The sequence below is a fragment of the Lathamus discolor genome, chromosome 3, assembly GCF_037157495.1.
Source record: "Lathamus discolor isolate bLatDis1 chromosome 3, bLatDis1.hap1, whole genome shotgun sequence".
Taxonomy (NCBI): Eukaryota; Metazoa; Chordata; class Aves; order Psittaciformes; family Psittacidae; genus Lathamus; species Lathamus discolor.
Window position 1 is genome coordinate 76,111,294 of NC_088886.1, and position 27,604 is coordinate 76,138,897.

The window sequence follows — 27,604 nt, forward strand, 5'->3', positions numbered from 1 at the left end:
TCAGAGGTACTTTGATTCGGTAAAGAATAAAAGTGTTAATTTTTTACCTTCAAGAAATGACTTTTCAGTTTCATTGTTTCATTTCATTTCAGTTTCAGAAGTTTCATTGTGGCACTAAAATAAAAATAATGTGAGTGGAATTTAGGGAGGCAGTTAACTAAACTTGCACTGTTGAGAGTTGTTTTGCCATTTATAGAAAATAGTACATCAGTGCCTCTTTACTAAATCTGTTCTATAGCTGTGGGCAGTAATGTGTGGGAAAATTAATCTCAAAGAGAGAACAATTTCTTGTCACTATTACTGCTTTCCCTTTTGTGAGATAAGTGGTCAGCTGTGCTTTTATCTAACCTGGTGTCATCCTCCACCAAGTGCATCACAGTTTTTCTGGGTACTTTATAAAGTTCCCGAGTCTGTTGACTTCAGCATGCGATTTGTCAGCACGGTCCTCTTCCCTGGCTCTCCCAGCACAGCAGAGGCCTCTGAAATGACTCACACAGGTGCTCCCAGAGTGTGTGATGACCTAGCAGTTGTAGTGACATGCATATTTTAAAAGAATCTTTCTTTTAGAATGGAAGGGATGGTTCAAGGGAGTCTAGAGAGGAGTGAAGTCTCAATACTTAGCACAGTTAATCCTCTGACCATAAAAGTGCCCAGCCCCTTGCCTCCTCCTCCCTTGCAATTCTGTCTGTCAAACCCTGGGTCTTTGCAGTGCTAATTTTACATTTTTTTCACTGCTCTTAGCAGGCTACTGTATGTGGGCAGGGAGCTACACCTGAGAAGCTCTCACCCAAGCCAAATTGTCTTAAAAACTGGCTGAGATGCTGTGCTGCTGCTACAGGGGCTCTCTAAAAGCCCACTGTGCTGCACAGTTAGTATGCTATGCATGTGAAGAGGTGTTGAGGAGAGGTTACAGGATTACTGTCTTTAAGCAGGGCTGTGGCTTAACCTGTGCTCTTGAATCCTGAGCAGCGATCCTTTTACCCATCTTTTCTCTGTGCAGTGCCAGTATGTTTGGCAAAACCGACTCATACTTAGGCTATTACCTCTTAGAATCTCTCATATCTTATTCAAGCTAAAATCTACTTAGGTTTTAATGGATTCTGGATGGCTCAAACTCCTGAATCTACAAAAATAACCAGGCACTTAAACTTTAATGTAAATGTGAAGGCAACCTAGATGAAGACTTTCAGGCAAGATCTAAAATAACTGTAGTTTTCACCTGGTGTGATAGCATGAGTCTCTTTTCACTTTCTATTACTGTTATGTTAGATGCATGCAGTTGTCAGTTTTGGTTTTATCTTGGCTTTTAGTCCTTCAGGACTTAGTGTTTTATTTATTTATGAAGTGTCTAGAACTCTTGCTGCTCTATAACTAATAAAATAATAATATCAACTGTGATTTTCATTGTAGGATTTCATATTTTGTTTGTTGCTTCAGAATGAATAATTAAGTACTAAGCTGTGAAAACCCATTTAAAATGGATTTAAAAAGTGAGGGATCATGCAAACCACAAGCCACATCTACATTGGGTACTTATGTGAATACTTTTTAAAATACTTTTAAACACTTTTAACTGAATTCCTGTTTTTCATATTTTTCTAGTTTATTGAATGCAAAATGTCTGGAATTTGGTATTGCTCAACTGCTGTGAAATCAAACTAACTCTAAGCAGTATTTCAAACAACTACTGAAAGTGACATAAATCCAAAATCAGAACTTAGAATTTAGAAGGAAATGCAAGTAACAAACTTCCCCATAGTAACTTGAGTGATTTTTTGCATATCTGTGATATCAGTGTGAATTTGTCTACTGTAGATTTTGGTTTGTGTTAAGAGTTCTTCCATAAGTGCCACCATTCTGCAATTATTACCTGCCTCCAGGAAATGGACTTCCAATGTCAATGGAAAACTTCAGGATCTATGTCACAATGTGTGCAGATCTACATCTGGATGTTGGAAGTGTAGCATGCCAAATCACTGTTTTAATCAATGGCACAAGACTTGTAGAATCCAGGCATCTTTTTGGTACTCTGCTAAGTTATTGATTTCCTTTTGAGCTGAGAGAACCCATCTATATTTCTAAATCTTCCCCCTAAATGGGGGTACCAACACTTAAACACTTTCCTAGCAGCATAAAGTGTTTGCTGCAATCCCTGTAACATTGCATATTGAGGTTGGTAGGCAAGTGGATGATTTCACAAAAACATTTGAAGTGAAGCTTTGTACCTAATAATAATATTTGAAACATTTCCAGCTCCTCAGTAATTATATTGGGAAGATTACCAGCTGCTTAATTAAGACCAGCATTTCAAACTTGACTCCAAAATAAAATCACCTTTTTTTCAGGTTTGAACTTGCCCTGTTTGGGAATGGGAAGAAGGAAGGAGAAAACACTTGCAAAGAGCAGTTAGTTTTACTGGTACTTGTGTAATCAGTTGTCTGCCTGTAAAATTGCTGTAGAAGCTACAGCCCTGTCATTTGTTTGTCCTAGTACTAGACATGAAATGAGTGGAGGAATGGTTTTGATGTTGATTTTTTTTTTTTTTTAAGAGGTTCAATGTTTTATTTTTACTAGATTTTCCTTTATGAATTTATAAATATGACAGTATACTTGCTGAAGCTAGTGAACAGTTAGCGTGTAGGAAATGGGTAAATAAAACATTGACATTAGTGATGTGAATGCAGTTCAGAGTTGCAATTTGCACTGTGCAGGTCTTTGCTCTGCTGCAGTAAGCATGATGGGGCAGACAGTAATCCTGCCGTATGTGCCAGCTTCCTCTGTGCCTCTTGCCATTAAGCTCAGTCACCAGTCTGCTTGTCTGGCCTTCAGCAGTGCACTGACCTAAAAAACAATGCTTAGGATTATCTTTTAGGTTGTCAGGCTTTATTCTAACATTCCTAATTCATATTGATTGTTATTTTTTATTTGTAGATAACATCAGCTTTTGATATTGTACTGAAAATAGAGACCAAGTTTCAGGTCTTAAAATATTCTGGGAAACGAGTGTAGATCTTGGTTCCGGTATTCAGTCATGAGCAACAATTGAAAGGAAGAGCCACTTCAGTGCATAATTGTACTCCTGGGTGCTGCTGAATGGACAAATCATGCTTTCTTAATTAAGAAGTGATAATATCACTTTTCAGTAACGGAGCTGAACAATACGGTAATCTAGAATGAAATCTGCTTAAAGAAAAAAGAAATCCTCCAGCTTTGCAGTTTTGAACCTGGTACTGTGGTGACTATGGCAAGTATCTTGTTTAGCAGTGTTTTCTGCTTCTGTATATTCAAAAATGTTTAGTTATTGGTTTATTGTCAATAAATGTCACACTTTTTGCTCTTCAGCAGTTTCAAGCGAACAGGATTTTATTGTTTTTATGTGTAACAAAAAAAGTTAGTAATTGCTGTAACTGTAACTCCCATTAAAGGCAAGGGGAATTGTCTGTGAATATTCAAGGATAGAATTTTGCTTTAAGCTATTATTCTTTCTTATTTGAATAAAGTTACAGATTTGTAACTTTAATTCATGCGAATTAAAACAGGAGTAGTAGAAAATACTCGTAGTAGAAAAGACTAAATATTGAATGTGTGGAGTATAAAATACTACTAAGTGTTACAGAATCTTTCAAGAGGTTGGCAATACAATTTAGTAGTTTGGAACATCTCTTTTTCTTAAATTCTTTCAAATGAGAAAACTTTCTAAACAAGGTTTGTGAACTTCTAATAAAAATGAGTATTTTCTAACATTTGGGATTGCACCTTAAATTATGTAAATTGTAAATGACCATTAAAAACAAGGTGGGAAGATGTATTTCAAAAATAATCATAGAATCATGTCACCATATGAAACATGCAATGGGAAAAATAATACAATAGTGCAGTCTTGTGATGTGACAATTAAAGGAAAATATGCACATTCATTTAGGATATATAAGCAAATGCTAAAGAAGATCTAAACTTCTGAATCAGTTACCACACTGTGACTTGTTTCTATTCTCCTGTTGAAGGATTAGGGCTTTTTCCTATCAGTTATTGCTCTGATATTTTTCCCAAAATAATTCCTTTGTCCTGTTAATGTCTTGATAATCCATCAAAAAAGTACATAATTCATCAAAATCCAGTCATTAGAAGCATGATATGTAGTCAGTGCTTTAAACAACATCAGGATGCAGCAAATACTGCTCTGAGGCAGAAACAGCAAACAACCTTAGACCAATAAATATATCTGGGGGGAGAGGAGTTGGAATTCTTATGGTAAATCTTGTTGGTTAAAATGTCCTTAAGAGAAGTAACCAAGTTCTTTCATGTAATGTTTTGGAAGTTGTGAGATATGCTGCATTTCCCTCAAGCCCCAATAACTACTTCAGACAGGTACTTCTGGGTAAAATGAGAGTTCTTGACGTTTTCTATATAGATGCTGTAATAATTAAGTGAATAACCTATTCAGTGCCTCTTTTATTTTGCTTTTCTGTAGACAAAACATGGATGCACACTCCTGAAGCCTTATCAAAGCATTATATTCCCTATAATGCAAAGGTAAGAAAATACAAAGTTGTTTTGTACTCCTACATTAAACACAGTGTGTTCTATCTTGCTTTTCATTTCAGAACTGCAGAGACATATTAGCCAAATGAAATAACAAAGAAAATCTTAGTAGATGTCTGGTTTGAAGTTATAAATTCCTGTTTCTTAAATAGTGACCAACTGATTCTTTATCTGAGTTATTTGATGTTTTTTCTAGAAAGCAGACCAGTGTTCCTTTTCTGCTTGATGCTCTGTTTTCTTTTAATGGATTGCTAAATGGATGGAAATTTTGAGTGCAAAGGAATTTAACATCAGGTTGCATGCTTACAGTAGTAGAAAAATTAAAATTAATAGGACAAGCTTCTTTTGAACAACAGCAAAGGCAATGAGCAATGATCCTATCTGCTGGATGTATTGAAATGTTAAATACTCCGGAAATATGGTAGAATAATAATGGAATTTTTGCACAGTAAAAAGAGAAGACTTATGATTTCTTATTCCAGTTAAAATGTAATTTCACATTATTTCGATTAATGTAATGACATCTGTTCATAGGAAATACATCTTCCAAAAAGAACAAGTTAGAAAATGGTTTGCTAACAGGAGGAGGAAGTATACAGGAATCAGAATAACTCAGCGTAAATTGAGTAATTGGGTATTATTTGCCTAAGCTAGGAGGATAATTCAATAAGATTCCACTATGCTCTGTTCTGGATAAAGTTCTCATATGATTTGAATTTCTTAATATAAAAATAAAAGTCTCTTTCAAAGGCTGGGACTCAGTTTCCTATACTGGTATCCCCTGCTGTTGTGTTTGCAACATTCTGTTCTAAGAGGAAGCTGAAGCTATGAATTATTCATTCACTGAAAAATGTCCTTTGGTTTGTGGTGTTCTAGAGAAAAAAGAAACCTCCCTCACCTTTCGTGCCTCATTGTCTTTGTATCTTGTGAATATGTGTCAGTACAGCTATGCAGAAGAAAAAAAAAAAGAATAAAGAGAATGGTGATAGGCTGGTGATAACTGTAGAAACAGCAGCATCAACTACTCCTGGAGTAAAAAAAAAGGGATGGGGAATTCCTATCTGTCCTGGTTTTAGCTGAGATAGGGTTAATTTTCTTCCCAGTAGCTGGTACAGTGGAGTGGTTTGGATTTAGTATCAGAATAACACTGATAAATAATGCTGATGTTTTAGTTGTAGCTTAGCAGCACTTACTGTAAATCAAGGACTTTTCAGTCTCTCATGCTCTGCCAGTGAGGAGGGGTACAGAAGCCAGGAGGAAGCAGGAACAGGACACCCTGACCCAAACTAGCCAAAGGGTATTCCATACCACAGAATGCCATACTCTGTACGGAAACCAGGGAGAGCTGCTGATTGCCGCTTGGAGCTGGGCTGGGTATCAGTCAATAGGTGGTGAGCAATTGCATTGTGTATTGGGTTTCTTAAGTTTTATTCCTCTCTCTCTTTACCCTATTGTTGTTGTTATTATATTTACTTTATTTCAATTATTAAACTGTTCTTAAATCACAAGTCTTATCTTTTTTTCTGATAATCTTCTCCATCCCATCAGGGGGTTGGGGAGAATGAATGAGTTTCTGCATGGTACTTAGTTGCCAGCTGTGCTTAAACCATGACACTATCCAAAGAAAGTCTGTTCTCAGCCTAACAGAAAGACTCTTGGTCCAAACAAGTCTTTACTTTTATTTAGACTGATGTATGCCCAAGTGTCATTCCAGTTCTGCTCTTGTTCAGTGTGGGTTCTGACCTTGCAGGGTCTCCTCAACTTCCTGTCTAAATACTAGCAGGAAGCTGCAGTGATGTCCTTGCTTATTGCAGGAGGTTGAGCTAGATGACCTTTGAAGGTCCCTTCCAACCCAAACTATTCTGAGTCTATGGTAATGTACTACAGCATATGTTAAAAAAAAAAAAAAAAAAAAACACCCCCAAAATAACCCACAGCAAAAACCCAACCAATTTTAAAAATTTGAATTAACAGAAAATTGTTATTTAGAACTGTGAGCTATTTGATTCATTATTCCAGGGGAAGCAAACAATTGCTCTGCTCTGGAGTGTAAAGGATATGGGATTTCCACGTTGTTTTTTTTTTATTGAGACCTGGCATAAATTTGCACAGCTTTTATAAGATTAGCTGGCATATGCAGACATAACAGCATTTTTAAATCTAGATGTCTTTTTCACCTCAATTCTCAAGTACCATTTCATTAAGTTTTGTGTTATTTTTAAGAGGGAAGCATGTTATCTATTAGTACCTCATTTGGATTTTGTAACATTTTGATTTTTAACTAACATATCTCACTGATTTCTTATCTTGTAACTACATTGTGAAATAATTATTAAAATCTCAGCATTCATAAAGCAAGCATTGGAAAGGACTCATTGATTATTTTTTGTTTGTTTGTTTGTTTGTTTCCCCCAAATCTTAATGTTGTTCCACTTCCAATTCTATATAATTCTGTTCATATAACTTCTATATTTGCTTGGAGGAAAAGACAGCACTTTACCTGATTTATTTCAAAAGGTGTTCATGTAAGTGAGCAATGGCATATTCAGAAAATAAAACCAGTTTAATGGAAAGCAATACCAGAGATGTTCTTTTTCCATGGACAAGTGAGCTGTATTCTGCTACATGGTATTTTGGATGCAAACTATCATAGATGAAAAAGTGTTTTCTCTCTAAGACACAAAAATATTTTTTTTTAATCTGATCTTCTGAGATGATCAGAAAAAGGAGAGCTTACTAAGAATAACTGGAAAATATGGGATTTTGTTTGTTTACTTGATTCCTAAGACATCTTAAAGAACTAAAGAAAGCTTGATAAAATGCAGTTGATGAGTTGACTTACTAAAAAAATCTTTGCAAAGTTAACTGGTAATTAAAATAACCCTGCATTATACAGAACTGACCTTTTTTTCTACAATTTTGAGAGGACTTTTTGATAGAGAATTAGTAATGTCTTGTTATCTCCTAGGACATACACCCTCACAATGACTTATGTCTATAAATCATCTTTGTAAAAAAAAAAAAGACCAGCAACAGGGTTATTTTTTCCAGAAGTAGAATCCAGGAGCAACAAGTTTCATAAGGGTGTCCTTAAATATATCAGCATCTCGTTTCTCTCTTGCTTTTCCAGGAGCAACAAGTTTCATAAGGGTGTCCTTAAATATATCAGCATCTCGTTTTTCTCTTGCTTTTCCAGCATGTCCAATCTTAATGGTGCTTGCTATTTTGAAATTTTCTGGGTTTTGGCATGGCTTAAGTTTGCTGTATGGCTCAAGCTGGTGGGGTTCTGAGCTTAATTTTTGTTTTGCTTTGTTTTGTTACTGTCACTTTGGTTTTGATTGGGGCTTATTTATTTATTTGTTTATTTATTTATTTATTAATCTTCTTGCTGCCCTCAGCTTTGGTCTTGCTGAAGGCGCTGATGATAAGACTACACGCACTTCAGTGTGCTCTGGAAGTGGAATCTGGGCTTACTGAATTCAGAACTTTGCCATCAATTCATGATCCTTTATTTTTCTTGACTATGTCACTTCAAGTAGGGCCACTAAAGTGATCAGAGGGCTGGAACACCTCTCCTATGAGGAAAGGCTGAGAGAGTTGGGATTGTTCAGCCTGGAGAAGAAAAGGCTCCAGGGAGACCTTATTACGGCTCTATTGTGTTCTTAAAAGGGGCTTATAAGAAAGATGGGGAGACATTTTAGCAGGACCTGTTGAGATAGGATGAGGGGTTATGCTTTTACTAAAAGTGGAGATTCAGGCTGGATGTGAGGAAAAAATTCTTTAAAATGAGAGTGGTCCAATACTGGCACAGGTTGCCCAGAGAGACGGTGGATGTGCTGTCCCTGGAGACATTCAAGGCCAGGCTGGATGTGGTTCTGGGCAACCTGATCTAGTCGAAGATGTCCCTGCTTATTGCAAGGCGTTGGGCTAGATGACCTTTGAAGGTCCCTTCTAACCCAGACTGTCCTATGATTCTATGATTTGATGAAATTAAATGATCATGGTCGCTCTTTTTCCTTCAAAAAGATGATTTAAAATTTTGATAGTATAATTGTCAAACATGGGGTGCATTTGTAGTACACATAGCAACGTAGCAATTTTCATGTTTCCAAGATACTAAGCGAACCCCATATTTCTCTTTTCGTGTCAGCTTTTTTCTGTAATCTTCCTAAGAATAGATGTTTGTGTAATTTTCCATGCTGGAGGGGGAAAAATGTTCTCTTTTTCCCTTAAGTGAATTTTCTTTGATTTTTGGCCAGTTTCCTTTCTCCAAAACAGAAGTGATCTGGCTGAAACCTTAAGAATAGGCTTATTCTTGTCACAATGTAACTGATAACTACCCTGAGGGGTGCCTTTCTGATGATAAAAAGTTACCACTGCCCAAACCAGCAATTTTTTCTGTGTCTCTTTGTAGTAAATGATGTATGTATTTATAGGCACTTGTCTATTTTTGTTTGCTTGTTTATATCAAATTTCCACAAGCACATCTTTCCATTTTGCACATTCAAGGTGCTGTTTTGCAAGCCAGGTGTTTATGTTGGCTACTAGTATACTATGGAGTCTGTAGCTTTGACCTTAACCTTAGGCCAAAGAGCTGCTGTTTTACATAATAACATGGTGGTGTGTTAAACTCTTGGGAGTTTATTTTACAAGGAGATGTGATGGCTTCCTAGTGCTGAGACAGCTACTGCCTTAATGTTTGCTTTAGACTCCTTTTAAAGGTTTGAATATTGTCAAATACATATTTATGATTCTTAATTAAGTTTAAATTTGAAACTTTAAAGATAAATGAGCAAAGCTTTCCCACAAAAGACTGTTAAAATTCTCTTACTTTGTATTATTGTGGGGTTTGGTGACAATTAATTGTGAATTGTTGTGCAGTTTCGTGGATGATCTTTCAAGTTTTCAGTATGTATCTTGGTCCTCTATTGCAACTGTAGGAAAGGCAAAAAAAAAAAAGGCATTAGTAATAAATACCCTGCAAAAAGACCTTGCTCGGCAGTACCTTATATTATTAATCTTTACTGTAGTACAATAAACAGAGTTTAGTTAGGTTTTCAACTTTATGTAATTTCTTATACCTACAACTTATTTATCATTGAGGAATGGTAGATAATACTTTAATGGAGCAGGCATTTTTGACAAGAATTTTAAGTCAGAAGTACCATGCTGCTTCTAATGGACGCAGCTGCTGTAGCAGGGCTCTAGATGGAATTATGTCTTTTGAGTATCTGCATATCCCAGTCATTAGTGTATGGTATTATCAAAGCCACGTTTTCATGGCATAAACAGCACTTCTACAAATTTTTGTTGCTATATCTATACTAGCATTTTCTCTTTTTCTGTCTAGTCAGATAACTACAGAATGATCATGGGTTTGCATCAGTACAAATAATTAAAGCATATCAAAGGGAGAAGTGTATATAGATTTTTCAAAAAAATGATAATTGGCACACTATTAAAAAGTATTCTTAAATTCATGTGGTGATGTTAGATATAGCAAAATAGTCCAAACAGAGCATGAAAATGTTGAAAATCAAACTAATGAAATAGAAGAGAGAAGTAATTCAAAAAATAATTCATTTTTCTGCATTTAATTCATTATAGTTAGAATGAATAACTTAATTGGAATTAACTTTCATTGGAGTATCAAAATGTCTTGTATGTAGTCATAGTTAATAGTGTTTAAGCACAAGAAAAATGAGTATTTTGAAAATATCCAAATGAAATATGAAAGCAGAAAATTAAAATTTTTCAAGAAAATGCTAATCTGAACTTCTTAGTTACTTCTGATGTATGGCATTCATAAAACTTGGTGCTCATGATACCAAAGATGAATAATCAGGTAAATAATGCATAAAATATTTAGAATCTGCAAAGGGTGCGGTCAGCAGACTTCTCTGCTTCAGGAAAATGGACCTACCTATTACATCTTGCTTAGAGGATTACATAGTTAAAATGGGAGAAGGGTAAGAGAAGATAGCATTATATCCAAAAATACCCTACAAAACAAATGACTGTGCAGGATTGTTTCTAAACTTTCAACAGCAACAATCACCATTTAAGTAGCTGAAGGAGGGGTGCTGTATTTTAACTGTTCAGCATCAGGTAGTTTCAGTTTTTGTCATTTGTCTCTGTGAAAACTGGTGAATGTTTCTGCTTCCTGAAAATCTGACCATTTACTAGTTCCTCAGAAAGCTCTGTGGGATATTGTGTTTTTGGAAAGCTGTCAGTCTGTTTTGCCTGAGGTTGCATTGGTCCAGCTTTTTGAGCACAAACCCACCTCTCACTTTGTCAATAGTATATCACTGTACAGTAATGGAAGTTGAGTTGTATTTGCAAGCAGTTGTTCATCTCATATGCGTATGAATGCGCACACAAGTTCAAAGACTCTATGAATGCATGTCGCATATGCTTGAGTAGCTCACATGGGCCCCTACATGTCAGGACATCGAGATTGTTTTCCAAGAATTAGTAGGCATGTGGATCATGGTTTCTGTGTACTTCCGGACCCAGAGTTTTGTCATTCATGTCCATTTACTGTTGCTTACCTGAAAGCTTTGAAAACGTCACTTCTTTATAATTGGAGTGCTGGTATCATCTATGGCTAAACGCTGGCTGAGAAATTAAAAAAACTGTGCAGAATAGAAATTTTCTTTTTCCAGGTGTCTATAGCCCTCTGTCAGTTATGTGTAAAATACCCAGATACAGAACTTCTGGAATTCATGTGACTTCTAGATTATGAAGCCCATAACTTAAATATATATGGCAAACTTCTTCCTGAGTCAAGGCTTTTTGCAGCCTTTTACTCTGAGATTTGATCACCTGTGTGTTAAGTTTTGATCTCCTTTTAGTTAAGCTTGAAAATCTGCAGCAGGGAGTTCCATCGTACTGATTTATCTGGCATGGTCTGCAGTTCAGAAGACTTGTGTTGTTGGCATGATTAACAGAGGACAGTGGTTTGCAGCATCGTACCTGAGACCCATCTGTGCCAGGTGCATTCTTTAAATTATTTCTATTGCATAAACTGTGATTCTTTCCAGTGGTCTTGGGGTAGAAGAGCCATTTGTCGGAATGTAGGACAGCCATATGTTAAAGTGTTAATCCAACAAGTTCTGAAAGTACATTTGTATATATATGTGATATACAGAAAAGACAAGTAGAAGCAGTAGTAATAGCAACTCACTTGCAACACCAGTTCCTGATAATATGGCATTTAGTACTTAACACGGTATCTAAAGCATATTTCTAAAGTTACTGTGTTAACTAAAAGTTTTGGGTGTTAAACAGACACATCACTACTCCAATATCTGTCTCAAAAGAGCTGAGCAATGAGACTGTTGAGAAGAAAGACTCAAAATTATTAGAAGCTTTATAAATAACCTTTATAATATCACTTTTTTTTATTCTTCGGAAAAAGAATAAATTAGTATTTGAATATAAATCTTCATTTTACTGTGAAAGGTACTCAGAATCATGAGTTCCTCAGCACCAGGCAAGAGCAAGCACCAGTTGTTTAATAGGCAGTGAGTGATATGAATGTCCATTCGAGACAAGAGAACAAAACTCAGAGGTTAGTCCAAACAGAGTTAACAAAATGAAAACCAAAAAAGCATGCAAAGAATAAGGATAGAAGCTCCTAAGACCTGGAGATCAGCAAAGATTTACTCAAATCTCCGCATCCCTTTCTGTTTCTTCTCTGTTGCTGGTATTTATTCCCACTTCTCCTTAAGTTTGCTTGAAACTAACAACTAGCCTCATTAGCATGCCCTCCAGGGATTCTTTCTGCACTATTTCCATGTGAGCTGTCAGCTGTAAGAATGTGAGGTTTCTTTAAGCAGGCTTTTTAGCCTCAGAACTGTCAAGTGTCAAGCGAGTTGCATGCCGGACACTGGAAGTAATAGGCTGCAGAGTTCAAACATCTGGATTATTGCACTCATGGGCTAGGTGGCCAGCAGTGATTTAGAGACTATCCTTGTTTTAAATTAGAACCAGGACTGCAGATGAATTAAGTCCTTCTCATCTCCTATTTTTACTTTTGGAAATAGCTAGGTATTTCTTTTGCTCAGCCTTTGCTATTTTTATGGAGCTACTGCCACCACTTTACATCTACTATTCACCAGAAATAATCAGGAAATTTCCAAAAGAAACTAGGAAAAAACCAGAACAAAACTGGGTCATAGAAAATAAGAGAATAGCACAACTTTTTGAACAGACACTTTGACAAGAAAATATAATTTTTCCAACATAAGCAAGACTATAGGAATCTGTCCAACAGCTAGGCTGTTCACCATTCAGAAAGGTTTCACATATACTCCATGATCTCCGTAATGATTCATCTTCAATAAACCATCAGACAATTTAGCAGCTGCAGTCTCTGACTTTAATAAAATAATCACTGTCCTGGGTTCAGCAGTAGCAGTAATTTTTTTTCCTTCTTAGTAGCTGGTGCAGTGCTGTGGTTTTGACTTTTGGCCTGGGAACAGCGCTGATAATACTGACATTTTTAGTTGTTGCTAAGTCATGTTTACTCTGACCAAGGACTTTGTGAGACTCATGCTCTGCTGGGGAGGAGGGGAAGCTGGGAAGAAGCAGAGACAGGACACCTGACCCAAACTAGCCAAAGAGGTATTCCATACCACAGCATGTCATGCCCAGGATGTAGAACTGGGGGCAGTTACCTGGAAGGGGTAGATCAGTGCTCGGTCAGCCTGGGTATCGGTCAGCGGGTGGTGAGCGGCTGTGTTCTCTTCCCTTGTTATTTCCCTTATAATTGTTATCATTGGTGGTAGCAGCAGTGGTTTGTGTTACACCTTAGTTACTGGACTGCTCTTATCTCAGCCCATGGGAGTTACATTCTTTCGATTCTCCTCCCCATCCCTCAGGTGGGGAGGGAGGGCTGCGTGGCAGCTGGGCTTAAACCACAACAATAACATACACCATCCAGTTGTGGTTTCTGAACTGTAATGAATATTTGTCTGAGAAATACTCAGATTACTCTGATTCTGAAGGTGTAAAGCTAACCTTGGCCAATTTTAAAAAGTATTTTGAACTTAGAACCTGAGAATTTTAGGCGCAACTTACTGGAGTATTATTTCTGGTTTGGAACATAGCAAAGGAAAAATACTTACATGAACTAATTTGTAAGGCTTTGTTAAAATGTCTTGCATTTTCACTAGAAATGATTATTAGCCACTAAAAGGGAGAGAGTGATGGGTTTCGTTGGTCTAAGCTTTATGTTTTTTTCCTACTGTATACTTTTGCATAAGTAATATTTTCTTTATGCTGAATTCTCTAGGGAAATAAAATCTAGTCAGCTCCTGTAGTTTTATAAGTTGTTTTTCAATTTGTTGCTCTAGTATTACTGAAAAGAGAGAAAATGTGGAAACAAGGATGTACATAAAATCTTAATGATATGTGTGGAACCAAGGAGTGCATTTGAAGGAACACATAATTTGAAGCATGTACTAAAAATGTCCCTAAAACATATAATCTACTAATGCTGTAGCACTTTATGCTTCTGAAGTGGGAGGTAGTCAGGAGTCAGAGATAAGTAACTCAGCAAATCACATTAATTAGAGCATTCTGTTAATAAGATTAGGTGGGAAGGAAGTCTTGTCTCTCATGAATATAGGATTATTTCTGAAAAGCTACTGAAGTCAGGAATGTGTAGGTCTTTCTAACATCTGTTACATATTCTGACACATCTCAGAATTAAGAAGCCACATCCCGACTTGCAGTTTATGAGGCTTTGAGGAACTGAAGCTGTTAAAAGCAAACCCATTCTCAAAATGAAAAAGCATTCCGTGAAATTGCATGTGCATGCTTAATGTTAAAACCATTTTTTAAAGCTTTAAAATGGTACTGTTTTGGGGTCTGAGGTTTTGTTTGTTTGGGTTTTTTTTCTTAATGGATGTTTGAAAACATCTGACTGTGGTATGTGGGTAAGTGAATCTTCCTTATGCTCCTTAGAGATGTATTGCAGGGGCTTGCCATCTTCCCCCTCTTGCCTTTGGGTAATCAGGTAAGATGGAGGTGGAAAAGTTGGACCTCTTCACATGTGTTTTATTTTCAAAATTGAAGAGCACTCTGTTAATTTTGTACTACTTGTATCTTTTAACAACTACTTTATTTGTAGTATTTTACAATACCTTACTTGTATTTTTATTTGCTGTTAGACTGACGTGTACAAGGAAGAATGGGTGAGATGTTTTATACTGATTTTTATGAATAGCACTCAGACATACTAACTGAAATTATGCTGTGCATTTACAAGAGGCTAGTGTGATTTATCAGATTCATTAGATCATGCATTCTTTGAAGCTAAGGGTGAACTTTCCTATGTTTGTAGAGCCTGTAGAATAATGAGACAGAGGCTCTAGGTGCTGCCCTGAAGCAATCAATCACAGGTCAAAGTTCAGAATAAGTGAGCAACAGAAGACCTTGGACTTGATTCTCATGAGCTTTTTCTCAGTTGGGTTAATTAAATGATGATGCAGATAAGAAATGGGTGAATTGTTATCCTCAAATATACTGGGGTAATACTGGAGATTTTCTGCATATCTGCCCCAAATCTGTTTTCAAATCAGATCCCAAGGTTTGAATTCTACTTCAGTGCCTTGAGCTCAAGACTAAACGTGTTCTCAGTACGTGCTCTCTTAGGAAAAAGGATTATGTTTCTATTTAGAGAAGACTCTCAATCCTTACATGAAGGATTTTGAAATATGTTTTCTTACTTTATGTTCACCTAACAATGCAAGTATCACTATAATGATCTAGGCTAGATTAATTTTACTACTTCAGCTCCAGAATATAGGTCTTTTATTGAAAAGCATAGTATTTTTTTATAAAGTAAGAAGTGACAGCCAATATTAGTGTTGGATTAATTGCCATTGGAAGATAATTTATGAATTACTTTCCAAAACAGTTATGTTCTCTTAGAACAGTTCATCTGAGATGTTCATCTCGTCTGCTGATAGATCTTACAGTCACAATGCTAGTGGTTTCATTTCATACCTGATGTTGTCAAGTTGAAGTAGTCATTATTAAACATTTTCCCGCTTTGCTAAAATAATCTTTCTAATAAAAATTCTGGTTCCCTAATTTATATTATTTAGAGGAAAAAATATCTGCAATGTTTAGGAAGTGCTCTGTGAATTTGATTTAAATACCTAAAGAATGGTAGCTTAAAGAGGCAGTTCTTTCTGTTCCAAGTATTATTTTAAAATAAATTACTCTCATCCTAGTTAGGTTTTGGGGAAACTCTTTTAATGATGTTCTTGGAAGTACCTGAAGGCCAGGTGTTGAATTACGGTGATCACATATGTTTTATAGTTGGCTTTCATGTGAGATTATGTGAAGAAATGGCAGTTTCTTCTAAAAAAACAGATGACAAGAGAACATGAACAGGTTCATAAAACCATAATTGTCACAGAGGATACCCTTCTAGATATATGAAGGAAAAGTGAAAGATCCAGCGCAACTAAGCTAATATAAGAAGTGCTTTTCTTGTTAGGGTTCATTGCCTATGTAGTACTTGCTTCCAGAATCCATGTTGTAATTAAGAAAGATTCAGAGCAGGATTTGGCTTTTTTTACAGGCAGGACATTCTCAGATAATAAGGTAGATGTATGTTAAGGATACATTCCGTTTCTTTGAAAGCAAGATTTCCAATATTTTTCTATTATTCCATAAAAATCTTAAATGTGATTCCTGAAGATTCTTTAACAAGATAACAAGGTTATCTTGTTATCTTGTACTGTAGTCATGAATCCATAATAGATGAAAATGTTATCTAACTGCTTTAAGTGCCACCCATTTAGCCTTAAACTTCCATATGTTCTAGTGTACTTCAGCCTCTGTTACGGATTTGCTCTTTCAGCTTGCCTCCTATGTGTGCTTTCTTTATGCTGTTACCTCTTTTCGTTTCAGATAATCAAAGCACCCAGAACCAGTGCTGGTTTCTCTGTCCTTTTCCTACATGATACTCACTTTATTTAAAGATACTTTCTCAGAACTTCAAACATGATGCAGTTTTTGGTTCACATTTACTACTCTACTTTGTCCACTACGTTTTTCTTAGGTGCTGCATGGATCTTCTTTCTCTTTAACTTCCACAGATGGCTAATCTAATTTTCACTTGGCTACCCCAGTCAAAGATTCCCTGACAATTTCTGAGGATATTCTGTGAATACAGTAACCCCCAAAGACATTTGCAGTTGTAATTTGTGCAACACTAACTATACAATCAAAGTAGAAGGTGGAGCTTAGGAAATAGTTTTTAGGATCAAAATAAAAATTTGCATTTTAGTTAGAAAACACATACATTTTCTTGGCCACTTTTATGAAAATATTTCTCTTAATTTATGTGGGTATGGCACTTCTTTTTACAAGTTGTTGTAGAATATCCGTGTGATTATGGGTTACACTTTTCATACTGACTCAGCATATTTCCCCTTGAAATTGCTTTACTAAGAAAATGTTAGGTTCATTCTTTTTTTACAAATGTAGTGATTCTTAGTATAGGAACTCTAAACTCTACAGTTTAGGAAACAAAAAAATCGAAAATCCCAACAAAGGTAGTTCGAAGATTCAGAAGAGGTGCAATGCCCTTAGTATAGGCAATTTCATATTTAACATTAAACTGGAAAAGGGCTTTAATAAATTGAGAGTTATGGACAGTAATTATTTGTTCCTATTACTAAGGCTATTTGTGTTTGAGTGAGGATTTTGTTCCTAACTATGACTTTTTCTGTTTTGTTTTGTTTTGTTTTGTTTGGGTTTTGCTTGTTGTTTTTTTTTGGTTGATTTTTTTGGTTGGGTTTTTTTTTTTTGTCCCACAGGGAATTCATGTTTCTGTTTGTCATTGCATGTTGCCATGGCAAAAGAGTGTGCTATGACAAGTTCAGCATTATCGTGTTAGTCAGAGAAGGTAGAAATCAGCTTAGAGAAAAATAAGCATTATTAAAAAAAATGAAAATTACTCTGGAATTGTATCTCTGTTTTTATAAGATAATGTTAGTATTTTCCAGTCCAAACGAGTAACTTCAACCCTTTTCTGTTTGTCTCGATATATATATTTATATATATAAAAATCCATTACAACTTCTTACACAACTTGCAGAGTTAATTTGCATTGAACAGAGGAAGGCTCTAAAGATTTTGTGTCCAGCTTTAAGCTGAAGAAGTTATTGGAAGCTGAACACTCGGAATTGCACAATCCCACCTTGAAACAGCACATGGAAACTCCTAGATGATCTTGTACATGTTGTTATGAAAAAGAGAATCTGAAGCCTGCTCTTGGATTCGTGCCTAGCAGTGAAGTCATCTTGGAAATATCTCTTTGAAGAAACAGATGCATTCTGAATGATGTTGTGGCCTGTTTACTCATGTGGCTCAGGGGTGCACCCCTAATCCAGCTGCCTCACTACATTAAAGAAGTTGCGAGTTAATCAAAATGCTTCCAGCTTTACAAAGCTTCATCTTACTGGCAAAGCAGAGTGTTATTGCGAGTTTTGTGAGCCAAGATTGGTTTTGTTATCAAATAATAGACAGCGTAGCTTGTTTCTTCATAAGGGTTGTTTGTCATCCCAGTTCAGTTTTAATTGTTCTTGGGGACGTTCTGCTTGATAGGCTGAATGTTGGCAACAGGAGAAAAAAAAAAGTAAACAGGACAGATGGAGCCTGAGAGCACTGAGTTCAAGCTTTAACTTGGTATATTTTGTGAAGAAAGCCAGATAGCCTGCAGAACGCTAACACAGAGCAAACCAGTACATGCTACAATTAAAGGAACAGTGGCATTATGAAAGCCAGCGGGTTGATACAGCAGCAGGGCAAAACAGAGCCAAAAACTAGGACAACAGTTTTGCATGTCTTATGCAGGGTGTTATGTGGTAATTCCTAAGAATATTGTTGTGAGAATACTAGCACTTGGGATCTTGATCTTGCTATTCCTTTAATTTTAGTGTTGTAATAGATGGAGTTTTTTGAGGAGGTGGAGGGCAGGGCTGTCCTTCGGCATTTTGGGAATGCTAAAGAAATGGAACTGTAACCTCAGTCCGGGTAGACAGTGGGTTTATGCAAGTAGTAACAACAAAAGCATTTTGTTCATACTGCGGTGCAGTGAAGGTCCCTCTGGACTTGCCAGTGTTGCTAGCTGGCATTTGCAGAGAGTAAGTGGGAATTAAAGCAAAGGTAGTCTCTGTGTTCTAAAGTTTTCTAACAGTTACATTTGATATCTTTGCAAAACAGTCTGTAGGTGCAGAGCTGTTTTGAGGACAGCTACGTTTTGTACAAACAGTACATTTGAGTGGAATGTAGCAATTGTCGAAGTCTTACAGTTAGGATGAATTAAATCACTGTACTAGCACCTGGTTTATGAAAATAAATGAAAAGATAACATCAGCTTTCTTACATTAAGATATTTGAAAATATCTAGAGCTAGGTGAAAAATAATGTGTCAGGAAATTTGTAGGCTTAGTCTCACTTTACTGTTTTCATAAAAAAATCATCCTTGAGTTGAATCCAGTTCTGTGGTGCAGAACTAAGTCTACTAATTATGGAATTGTAAAAGCTGACAAACCTGTCCGCTCTGTTATGCACTTTCAAAGCTGAAAACTCAGTGTTTAAAATAGTGATGTTGAGTTATTTTTAGATGCATTCCCTTCAGTTCAGGTAAAGTAAGTATTTTTTTACTGGGAACAATCCCATCAGGAATACAGATTTTCAGAACTGAGGTATTCAAGCAGTGTGGTATGTCTTGAGTGAGTATCAGAGTGGCTTCATGTTTGGAATATAACTTTCTAAAGGAAGGGTGTTAATTAGTTCCGTTTTCCATGTCTGGATACGGAATGGTTTTGTGAATGTACAGTTGCACCTTTCCCTTGCACCCACATTATCAGAAGTATAACCTGAATAATCACCTTCACTGAATGTTGGCTTAATAATGATAATTCTTACCTTTTAAGATTCAACACTGAATTTAGAATTGCCAGTTCTTGGAGGTGAGAGACTAAATAAAATCTAAACTAATATGAGAGTAATGATAAAAGATTTCAGGAGCTGGCAGGGATATTATTCAGCATCTATAGCTGGATGGCTCAGTCGTTTTCTAGCCAAGCAGAAGCCATTCAGACCATGAATATGATCAAGCCAGGTCACAGTAATCAACAGTATGCTCATTTGATGAGTTTTCTCTCGTTATTTATCTTAAAACTTCCAGGCAGTAACAATGATACACGACAGGAGGCTCTGCAGAGTTGATAAATAGGAGTGGAGAAACAGAAGGTAGTAATTTGATGCCATTGTTCGATGTTAGATGAACCTCTGTGTAAAGTGTTAATAGCTTTTGTACTGAAAGTGAAGGAGCTATAATAACTTGAAGATGGTGCCTTTGGATTACCCACAGACATCTCCTGTTGTTGTAAAAGGAGCTGACAGATGCTGGGGAGGGGATCACACACCAGATAAAACCCAAAACTACAACAAACACAAACCTGTTCCCATGTGAAAAAGCCAAAACTGGAAATACTGATATGTCCAAATTGAAACCAAGAGGATAAAGTTAGGAAGTGCGGTGTTCTTTATTTTACTACTTCATTTTACCCAGTCTCTGAGCACAGGATTCTTGCATGTGAGGCTAATGAACATTGCAGAACACATGAAGAAAGAATGACGTCAAAAGGATGTGTTTATCTCAGTCACTAGGGAATGTATGGTAAGAAATTATTTTTCTCCAGTGATCAGCTGGCTTTCACTACCATCTTCCTTCGACCTTGTTTATTTCATGATAAATATTGCCTCTATTTTTATTTTTTTTTTTTTATTTATCAGCTGTGGGAAGTGCATCTGGGCTTAAAAGAAAAGCAGGCCTTAAGTATGGTATTCTACTAATACTGGCATTGTTGTCATTTGTGCATTCTAAAAATCTTCCTTTTTAAGCTCTTTTCCCATACAGCAAAAGTTTTTAAAGAGTTTTCCAACAATTACTCAGCTTGCTGATTTTTTCTCCAAGCTGGTATATCCCTAAGGGATATTCCTATTATCCTTCTATTGCTGCTTCTGTACTTTCACTGGGTGGGAACATAATGCTCACTTAGACCAGCAGTGAACTGTTAGCTCCAGCCAACAGGTCTGCAGAGCATTGCCAAAGAACTGCTTTTCCTTATCCGGTTGTTAGAGATGGAAATAAGTGTGCATGTAGCTGTGTTTATTCTCAGCCTGTGGCTAAAATTTGGGTAGCTGTATGGTAGCTGGTGATGCTGCGTGCAATGGAAGAGCACTGTACAATCCCCACCCCACCCCACCCCCCCCATCCCAGGTCTGTTACCCTCTTCAGATTCAGCCTGACAACATTTTCAGAGCACGATACAGTTAGAGATGTGCTTCTGAGGCGCTGTGGTGATTGATGGATTGAAGAAATACTGAATGTTTTTTCTTGTACAACTGGTATTTTTTCTATAGTGACAGTCTTGACAAGGTAAGCTTTTTACTTTTCCTGCTTTCTTTCTGTATTCCAGCCTGCTCTTATCTTCCCTGCAAAGGTACTAGCTTTATTTCTTAACATTATTTTATCTTTAGAATTAGACGCTTTTATACAGAGAACATCTTTGATAGCTGGGTTGCTGTCTGATTTGGTTTTAAATATATCCTTGTTGATATCCCCTTCAGCATATGATACTAAGTTTTGGTTATTTACAAAGTGGTATCATAAATTCTCCTGAAGTTCTGCTTGCAAACAAACTTGTTATGTTAATATAAATGTATAATCCTATTGTATTTTCCTTTTTCTGTGCCCTTTTTTTTTTTTTTTCTCCCCCATTTGGCTGTGGATTCAAATGCAGTGAGACTTGAGGAAGAATATGACCTGGTGTAATTTAATCTCATTCCTTTGCCTTTAAAATTGTGCCAAGCTAGATTCAGCTTATTTGGACCACACTTCAGGTTTCTTCCCAGTGAGCAGCTATATAATTTCTCATTAAACTTGGGTTAGAAGACAGGTATAAGCAGGATTAGCACTGCCATATGTCCTCAGTTTTTCAGCATCTTTACCTGAATATTTTTAGATATTCCTGCTTCCAGATATTTGGATTCCTGACAAGAACCACATCCAGAGCCTGGTGAGGTGTCTGTAGACACAGACAAAGAAATGTCTGTATTGTCTATGTCCATCAAATGTTCAAAGATATGTTGAGCTTTAGTTACCACATTATGTTCTTTATTATTTAGTCATAGTACCAAATTTAAAGACTGAGATGATTGTTTACGTGACTGATAGTGAAGAATTGTTAAGTTACTGCACTTCTAGAGAATAGAAAAAAATACAAATTAAACCAGTGTGGCTTGTTGAGAGGTTGTTTAAAATCAAGCACCGAGTTTTTTACTGCATCTGGAAGATTCTTCAGTTAACCATTGCCTAATTATTTTACGGTCCTTTCTCTAATGCTCTTCTCACCCACCCTCCATATTTCTTTAGCTTAGTAAATAGGTTTTTATTTCTTTGTATCTTAAATATCTTCACCCCTGTGTTTCCCTTATGAATTTGGCTTAATTCTACTGATGGATGAAATACCTGATAATATTTGATTTCTGTAAGATTTCTGTTAGAAGACCTCTCTTGGGTTTTTCTTTGTCTCTCTTTTTAATCATGCATTCCTTTCTTTATTGCAAATAGTACTTGAACACTCCCTCAGAAAAAAGCACAGAATTGTTTTCCTGTGTTAGAGTCACTGTTTGTGTGGAACATTACATATCAGATGAGCAGGGGATATCCACGGAATCTGCTGATGTCTGTGGCACTTTTCTGTCTCCTCCTCCCACTTGATGAGTTTGATTTCTGCTCTCATTTGAGCAGCAGTCATGCCTAGGAGACGCAGTTGTTTTTTAAGGTGTTGCTGTTGAGAAGTGCTCCCCAAAAAGGAAAAAAACAAACATTTATGTACTCTGGCAAAACCATGGAAGCTGTTGCGAGTGGGGAACTGCATTGTGGGGTGGAAAAGGAGAAGGAATCCAAACCAGAAAGAGGTGGGTATTTACGCTGCTTAGTTGAAAGAGAAAACTCACATAGGTTGTGAGTTTGCTCACAAGGTTGAGCAAAAACTGCATAGACATTTGTTCATCTGTTTTCTGCATAGCTTCAAAACTGGTCCCATGTCTCTTTTGTTCTCATTTTGTATTATATACTGTTATTCTGATGTTATTAGAATGTGGATTCAGTTGTCTTCCTTTCATCAGTAAATCAACATCCTTTAATTTCTGCTGTAGAAGGAGCTAATTTGTCAAATTCTGGCAGTAGGTATCCAGTAATTTTGTATCGCTTTTTTCCTTTCTTTATTGTATTAGTTGGGTAAGTATTTTTTTTCATACAATTGTGTTTAAATCTGCATACAAGGGAACTTTTAATGTTTAGGGATTTCAGAGTAATAAAGAAGTGTGGCAGTGTGAAAGATGGGTTTTTAAAAGATTGAAGTGTGATGACAAAATAAAACAGATGTTGTTTTAGTTTTGAAATATCCTACACTGCTCTCTACTGGAAGAGTGGAGGTCTACATTAACTATTCAAAAGTTCACCTAAAACTCTTTCTTAGTCAAGTTCTAGATTTAATGATTCTCTTTGACTCTGATAAAAGTAACTTTTCCAAAGGATGGATAAGTTTTTGTATTTCCCCCGAGTTTTGAAGAAAAGCATCTGCATATGCTTCGCATGTAATAAAGTAGAATGTTGAGGACTGAAATGTAAGCAGACGGGGTAGAATTACTGGAGGGCATCTTGTTAAGAGCAAGGAAAAAAGTGAACTGTTAACCTTAATTCACCTGACCTTACTTGCAACTTGGGCACATGATAACAGCTGTAGACTTGTCAGAATTGTGAAGGATTTGGAATGCCTGAAGTCACCCTACATTTGAAATTGACTTTTAATTAAGCCAGCAAAATAAAGGCAAAGAAAAACCTACCTTTTCTTTTAATAGTTTCTCCAGCCAAAGTACAACTATAAAGGCATTTTTAATTAGTTCAGTATGGAATTGGACCAAAATGTGTCTTGCTCAATTTAAATATGTAGGAAAATTTTCGTTTCACAAAACGTCTGCATGCTAGTTTGTTGTGCAAGACAGCCCCCCTGGCCATTACTGGGAGAATAATTCAACGCTGAATTATTCTCCCAGTTCTCAATTATAAAAATTCTGTTGATTCTGGTATGTTGAAATAGTGTCTGTTCATTCTCTGCAGCTGCACTATCTTGCAAATCTTTGCATGTGGAGTGAGCACATCTGGTTGTCTGCTAATATTAAATTATAAACAGTTTGAGGTGTTTGTCTTGTATATGGCTGGTCAACAGCTCACTTAATGGCAGACATCTGTGAGGAAAGAGCAACCCTTAATGTATTTTAAAGGAACAGTTAAATTGTTTTGACTGATAAGATTCATTGACCTAATAAAAGTTTTTTTTTTTTTCTGATAAGACAGCTGCAAGTGAGATCAGAATAAGTAATATATTAGAAAAATAACCTTTTATCAGTTTTGTAGGGAATATGTTTGGAAGACTGCAATGAAAAATGTGTTGTAATTCATATAGGAAAAAGACTGCCTCAGCTTGCCTTATGTTAAACAAAGTATTAAATGTCATCCTCTTCAAACTTCTTAAAGTATCTAACTGAAACTCAGTATGGTTATGGTGAATTTGTCATTAGCACTCAACAATATATAAACATTTTAAAAGGTGAGTCTAGTGGCATGCCTAACTTACTAATCATTTTCTTGTTGGAGTTGGCTTATCATGCATTATGTACACCACATTCAAGAATAACTCTTTACTAGTTGCAAACAGTAAATACATGTAACAATCATATATATAAACAATTTTCACCTATATTACATATTGGATGTTAATGAAGACTTAAAAATGCAATGCTTTTATTAATTTGCATATAGGTTTAATATTGAATGATCTGAGGGGAACTGCTACATCATTTTCTGGTTTGCTCTTCTGCAGCTATGTGTAGGAGTAGTCTTAGCTTGGCTCTGCTCAACAGCCAGGTCTGCAGAAGGTTCATAGCTGCAGAAGGGAACCTGGAGGTGGTCAGAGCAGTCACTGACTTTTCAAGTTCCCATCTAGAATTCTGCATCAGCATTGCTTTCTAAATGAGCCTGATCTTGAAAAAAGGAAATCTAATATTTACCAATTTTGCTTTGCAGTTGCTGTTGCAGAAACTCTTTCATGATGAATATTTATACCATTCATGCCACAGCTGTACTGAACTCCTGATATAACAAATATTTGTTCTCTGTGTTTTTGTAAGGTCTGTTGAGAAAAATCTGCTGTAAAGAGGATAATGACATGGCCATCTCCCCATTTCATGAGGATGGTGAATTAGTTGTTAGTTACTTTGGAAATCCTGGAGGTGACAGTGCAATCCATTGTGTTAGGGATTATATAAACACAGAGGAATTTGTCTTCTGAAGTCTCAGCTTAGCAAATACATACGTGTTTGCTTAGCTTAACTATTACGAGTAATGCCATAGTAATTGGTACCTAATATTAAGCAAAATATGAGGATAGGACAAATCACACAGAAAAGGAACAGAACAGAAAAAGCAAGCTGTTAAAAAGCCTTCAGTTAATGTATTAGGTGTCTGTTAAACCTATATTACATAGTCATCGTTCTGTTGTAATTAGAAAATAACTTGTCTTGATTTGAAGTTCTGTTAATATTTCCCTCCTAATTACATCAGTCTAATTAATACAAATATTCAGAATATTTGCTCTTTACCACTGCTTTTCTCTTTATTACTCTCTTAACAAAGGGGAAAAAAAAAGATTAAAATGAAAAAGCTTATGAAAGTTGGGGATGAAATCTGTAAGCAGCTAATAACTAAAATTTTAGCTTACCCAAATAAAAAAAAAAAGAAACTAACAAAAAAAAAAAAAAAAACCAAACAAAAAACAAAAAACCACCACCAAACAACTGCAGTTAACAGAGATGCAAATAGATATTAGATACAAGCGACGTAACCCATGACACAGTTTGATTGATGTTAACACTTAAGCTGCAAATATTCTTCATAATTCTGTATTAAATGCATCTGACTACATTTTCCTATGCTGAACAGTTTATTATGTGTAAGCTCTAACTCCACATCCAGTTCAAAACTGTCAAGAGCAATGAGAATTTCAATAGTGATGCTTAATGTCAAAACAGATACTCATCTAGAAGACAGCTTATTGCGTATGACTGTTGGAATTCTGGTTGGTTATGTTCCATAGATAATGATACAATGCTTGTTGTGATGCTATAATATAATTCTGTGATGTTTCCACGTATCTCAGATCTTGGTTGTTTATTTCTTGTATAACTTGTTGAGCAAACCCAGTTAATATGTTTCTTCAGGTACTGTCAATCATTTAAACCTGTGCTTTCAGCAATTTATCTTTCTAGTTAAGATGTCTTACTTCTCCCTCTCCTCCATGACCAGAAATGGATTTGGGAACATTTCTTAAAAATTTAGTGATATTTACAGATTCCGCAGCTTTGGCAAAAGCTCAATGTGGTGCTTACATTTTCTAAGGCAATAATGCAAGTTAGTAGCTCGGCTGTCTTCTGCTTCACTATGGGCAGCAGTGACTTGTGCTCTCTGCTCCTTGAGCCTTGTCCGCAGTCGCAGCTCTTAGTTTCTGTGGTTATGAAGGATTCCTGTACTGTATATAGTGTGCCCTGGCCTGCTCACAAACTATACAGCAGTTCTACCTCTGCCGCTTCTGGTGTGTGGTGTATAAGTATCTTGTGTACAGATATCTAGTATTATCAGCATTCCTCTTAGATCATCATCTGACATCTACTTTCTTTTCCATTTAAACTTGTGGCTACTTTTTTTCATTGCCCTTTCTGTCTCTGTCACATGTAGTATCCATATGTCCAAGAATTATTCTTCTTTTTCTGTGTGCAAGTGTCACTTTCCCAAGGAAGAACACACCCTCTATTTAAAGTCATTGGAGATGTTAGGTGAGAGACATTGTGAGACCTCACTTGGAGTACTGTGTACAGTTCTGGTGTCCTCAACATAAAAAGGACATGGAACTGTTGGAACAAGCACAGAGAAGGGCCACGAGGAAGATCAGGGGACTGGAACAACTCCCATGAGAAGAGAGGCTGAGAAACTTGGGGCTGTTCAGCCTGAAGAAGAGAAGGCTGCGTGGAGGCCTCATAGCAGCCTTCCAGTATCTGAAGGGGGCCTATAGGGATGCTGGGGAGGGATTCTTTGTCAGGGACTGTAGTGACAGGACAAGGAGTAATGAGTTCAAACTTAAACAGGGGAAGTTTAGATTGGATATAAGGAGGAAATTCTTTACTGTTATGGTGGTGAGGCACTGGAATGGGCTGCCCAAGGAAGTTGTGAATGCTCAGTCCCTGGCGGTGTTCAAGGCCAGGTTGGACAGAGCCTTGGCTGACATAGTTTAATGTGAGATGTCCCTGCTCATGGCAGGGGGGTTGGAACTAGATGATCTTGAGGTCCTTTCCAACCCTAACTATTCTGTGATTCTATGATTCTATGAAATCAATAATTGAGGTTTCTGCTTCGTTACTACAAAACCTTGGTCTCTTAGATGGAGAACTGTTACAGAGAATATAAAAAGCAGATGTCCATGGTCTTTTGATTTACACACTGTTGTATTCAAGATGGCACATCATATTTCAGAGTCAGTAGCCCATACCTAATGAGACTTAATTATTGTTTTCTTTGCAGGTGTAAAGCTTGAGGACATTGACTACAGGAAACATGTTTTGAAGTTTTAATAAAATTTTAAACTTCAGAGTTACTATGATGAAAATTATCTGTAGCTTGGCAAATTTAAGTTCCTTTTGAAACTGCTAAGTCTTAAAAATTATACATACCTCTGTGTGTCGTGCTACACAGAAAATTATGTTCTTTAGACACAAAAAAAGGTGATTGTTGTTTCTTGATAACATTATTTTAGCATGTGCAAGTACATGGTGTGACTTAACTGTACCTCAATATGCAAATCAGGCAATTCAAAATAATTATTACATAGATGCATTTTGGGCAGAA

General features: G+C 36.4%; 1 protein-coding gene across 8 annotated transcripts in view; it reads left to right on the top strand.

The window, feature by feature from the left end:
• Positions 1-27,604, top strand: part of GULP1 (GULP PTB domain containing engulfment adaptor 1) — a 151,353-nt gene that overhangs the window by 78,016 nt on the left and 45,733 nt on the right. For 7 of the 8 annotated variants that reach the window (XM_065669881.1, XM_065669875.1, XM_065669874.1 and 4 more), the window contains one exon: positions 4,472-4,533. In XM_065669881.1, coding sequence (XP_065525953.1) covers positions 4,472-4,533 — 62 coding nt within the window. Of the gene's footprint in view, positions 1-2,931; positions 3,245-4,471; positions 4,534-27,604 lie in introns of all 8 variants that reach the window. The other variant, XM_065669878.1, reaches the window with a different exon arrangement.